The 4,108-nt window shown below is 57.5% G+C and overlaps 1 protein-coding gene across 1 annotated transcript in view; it reads right to left on the bottom strand.

Moving 5' to 3' along the window:
* Positions 1-611: 611 nt before the first annotated feature.
* NKAIN1 (Na+/K+ transporting ATPase interacting 1) overlaps positions 612-4,108 on the bottom strand; it is a gene marked incomplete at its 5' end in the record, with an annotated part of 7,739 nt that continues 4,242 nt past the window's right edge. Inside the window, 2 exons of the mRNA XM_010022007.1 lie at positions 612-621; positions 2,090-2,168. Coding sequence (XP_010020309.1) covers positions 612-621; positions 2,090-2,168 — 89 coding nt within the window. The remainder of the gene's footprint in view (positions 622-2,089; positions 2,169-4,108) is intronic.

The raw sequence follows: 4,108 nt of genomic DNA, 5'->3' as shown, positions 1-4,108 counted from the left end.
GGGAAATTCCTTCCAGGAGCAAAACCCCCATTTTTGGGGCCAGCCCAACTCCCAGACCCAGAGTTTCGGGCAAGTGTCCCAGCCCTGGAGGACGAAGCTGGTCCCTGTCCCCAAAGCACTGTTCATCCCCCACTCCTGGTCCTAGTTTGCTCCAAACCAGCTGGGTTTTGCCCCAATCCTGCTCCAGCCCCCTCCTGCCCAGAACACCAGGAAGGGCCCTGCTGCTCCAAGGGAAAACCAGGCTGGGAGAAACGGAAGAAAATGGTGTCCAGTGAGTGAAGCCACGTCCCTGCGTGTCCCTGTGTCCCCATCCCGGGGAGGCTGTGGGAGCCTGAGGGGTGGACACAGCGTGGGGGGGTCCCCCCGTATCCAGCCCCCCACCAGTCCTGCTGTGGGTGCGTGGTTCGGGCTTGGAGGTTTCCAGGCTGGATGGATGTGCAGCTCCTGGCTCCATCCTCGGGGGTCTTGCAGGGTGCAGGGAGGAGACGGATGTCTTGGCATCGTGTCCCCCCCCTTGACGGGGGTCGTGTCATTGGGTGTGGGACAGTTCACTCTCAGGGGTCCTGTTGCATCTGGCTCCCTCGCTGGGCTGGGGCTGGATCCAGAGCAGGTTACCCGGACCTGGGGGGAAAGAGGAGACGAGGTGTTAGGGGTGAGACCAGCGGCAGAGAAAGAGAATCAGCCTGGTTTGTGTTGAAGGGACCTTAAAGCTCCTCCAGCTCCAACCCCTGCCCCGGGCAGGGACACCTTCCACTAGAGCAGGTTGCTCCAAGCCCCTGTGTCCAACCTGGCCTTGAACACTGCCAGGGATGGGGCAGCCACAGCTTCTCTGGGCACCCTGTGCCAGCACCTCAGCACCCTCCCAGGGAAGAGCTTCTGCCCAAGAGCTCATCTCAATCTCCCCTCTGGCAGGTTCAAGCCATTCCCCTTGTCCTGTCCCTACATCCCTTGTCCAAAGCCCCTCTCCAGGTTTCCTGTAGCCCCTTTAAGCACTGGAGCTGCTCTAAGGTGTCCCTTTAAAGAGCCTTCTCTTCTCCAAGGAACATCTCTCAGGAAGGGAGGAGATGGATTTCCCCAGCACCTCTGCACCCGCTGAGGTCTCCCCATCCTGCTGTCTCAGCACCAGTGTCTCTGCCATCAGCTTCTGGCTCCTCTCTATATCTAAAATTGCTGTTCCCACTGATATCCCCAGATGCTGCCACTTCCAGCACTCATCCTGCAACCACTAGGGACACTCGACCCACAGCAGCCCCCCCGCAGCACCCTTGTGCCCCCCAGCTGGGGAAGGAGCAGGCAGGTCACCCCCTTCTCCTGCTTCCCCCATGGTGGCTCCAAGGGGGTTCCTTGGGGGACACCATCCACAGGATGTGTCCCATCCATGGGACAATGCTCTGCTGGGTCCTCCCAAGGGTGGGCACCTGGCTGGACACCAACATCCATCCCCATGATGTGTGTGCTCCCACCCTTGGAGTGACACCATCCATGTCCCCATCCCTGGAAGCTCCCACCCCACCATGCCCCACTCACCCTGGAGGGCTGTGGTGGTCCTGGGGAAGGACCAGCTCCATGCAGTGAGGCGCAGCACCCATGGGTGCTCATCTATGCACTGGGCTGGTCACACGAGAGCCTGTGTGTGCCCAAAGGCCCAGGGAGGGCTGAGCAGCATCACAGATGCATTTGTTCCACCACAGCTCTCTCATTGCAGGCCCTGCCCTTGAGTTTGCACAGAAGGCTTCGGATATAATTAATTCCCAACACCCGGCACGAGGCGAATCCCTTTGGATTTCACAGCCTTATCTCGTTTCAGCCTTTACCTAGTTAAGCTTAATGGGGAAGGGAGAGGAGGGGAAAAGGCACTTATCTGCAGAGCTGCTGCTCCCCACCTCGCCTGTGGGGCTCAGCAAACACAAAGCAGCAAACAAGGGCATGAGCCCCCCTAAAACTGCCCAACCCCAGCCCTGATGGAGACCCTGGTCTCTATGGACTCAGACCCACATCTTTTGGGTTATGATGGTGCAATTGGAGGGGCTCCTGCATCCCGGAGCATCCCAGAGCATCCCCAAGGCTTCCCAACCCGGCACAGACTCACGTGTAGAGTGGCTGGAGTAGGTGTGATGTCTTCTGTGGCGCCTGGTAGCCATAGGAGTCAAACCCGCCAATGAAATCGACTGGAGAGAGGGGCAGAGGAGCGAGGTGAGCTGGGGAGGGTGGTGGGGACACTTCCCTGCCTCCCCCCACACCAGCGACACCCATGGGTGACATAGCATCCTGGGTTGCAGCAGCGCCCTGGGGAGATGCAGCAGACAAGTTGCGGCAGCAGCCCAGGGAAGTGCAACATCTCAGTCTGCCCTGGTGTCCTGGGTCCCTGCAGCATCCCAGAATCATGGAATGGTTTGGCTGGGAAGGAACGGCAAAAACCAGCCAGTTCCAACCCACTGCCACAGGCAGGGACACCTTCCACTAGAGCAGGTTGCTCCAAGCACCTGTGTCCAACCTGGCCTTGAACACTGCCAGGGATGGGGCAGCCACAGCTTCTCTGGGCACCCTGTGCCAGCACCTCAGCACCCTCCCAGGGAAGAACTTCTGCCTCAGAGCTCATCTCAGTCTCCCCTCCGGCCGGTTCAAGCCATTGCCCTTGTCCTGTCCCTCCATCCCTTGTCCAAAGCCCCTCTCCAGGTTTCCTGTAGCCCCTTTAGGCACTGGAGCTGCTCTAAGGTCTCCCCTTAAGGAGCTATTTCTCTTCCATCCTGGGTCATTGCACCATTCCACAATATCCTGGGGAAGTTCTGCATCCCAGGTCCTGGCAGCAGCTGTGATCAGAGCAGCATCACAGGGTCACGCAGCACCCTGGGTCACAACGACATTCCAGGTCTCAGTGGCATCCCAGGAAAGTGCCATTGTGAGACAGAGGAAAGGAGCTGGACTGACATGCTGAGATCCCTGTGCTCTTCTCGTCACAGCAGCTCTTGCATTTCAGACTGGACAAAGTGGGTAAAATTACCCTGTCATTGTCTCCAGAGTGGGCATTTAAGGAGAATTATGGGGGAATTGCTTCTCCTTCAAGGCCTGTCATTTAGGGAATTGCAGACACCCACAGACCAGTGTTCACTGGTGTGATTTCCAGCCTGGTGGCTCCTCACCCTGCAGCCAGCAGAGCCCATCACCCACCTATCGAGCTCACTGGAGGAGTCCTGGTGGCAAATCCCATCCCTTCACCATTGCTGGATGCAGTGAGAGCGATGAGGGGACCTCAACATCTCCCACAATCACCCCGTGTGTCCCCAGACCTGAACCCTCCACTGGCACAGCCATGACGGGCACCCCCAGGATGGAGTGTCCGAGCTGATACAGGAGCCACAGCACGACCCATCTCTCCAAAACCAACGTGTTCATCCCCATGGAGCAGTGCTCGGGGGGGGTCACACATTGCTGTCCATCAAACAGCAGCGAGCTCAAGAGGGGACGCAAATTCTCCCGGCATATTTATCTTCCCGACTTAGTATTCAGCCCACTCTCAATTTTGACGCCATCCATCCATCCATTTCCAAATCTAATATGATATTCCATTGAAAATATGCATTTGAATCCTGGGCTCCAGCAGCATTAATATTAAAAGTGTGTTGAATGCAGGAGTTGTTTGAATGCAAACACACTCCAAAGCCGGCGGCGCTGGATAAACCTTTTTGCGAGCTCCTTGGATGCAGAAACAAGTTATTCCCGCTGGCGGTGGCCACTTCCACATGGAGATTTTCCTTTTCCACTACACTGGTTCCCAGCAGGGGGAAAACACGGGGATGCTGCACCCTGGCATCTGCTGGGATGGGCTGGGACCATTCCTGGGTCTGTGGCACCATCCTGATCCCAGGGAAGGAGCCGGATGCTGGGATGGCTTTTGCCATAGGGTCCATTGCAGCGCATCCCTGCCTGCGGTGGCTGCTGGGAGCTGCTGGGAGCTGCCAGCTGGCAGGAATTCATTAGCAGCAGATGAGCATTTAATGTGGTTGGATGGCTCCAGCCTTCACAGCCTGGTTAATTGGGGTGCTACGTGCTTCCGGAGGGGGGTGTTGCTGGGATCAGATTGGAAAGCACAATATAGGTTGTGCGAAAA

The sequence above is a fragment of the Nestor notabilis genome, unplaced genomic scaffold, assembly GCF_000696875.1.
Source record: "Nestor notabilis isolate BGI_N333 unplaced genomic scaffold, ASM69687v1 scaffold21909, whole genome shotgun sequence".
NCBI lineage: Eukaryota > Metazoa > Chordata > Aves > Psittaciformes > Psittacidae > Nestor > Nestor notabilis.
This window is presented reverse-complemented; position numbering and strand designations above follow the sequence as displayed.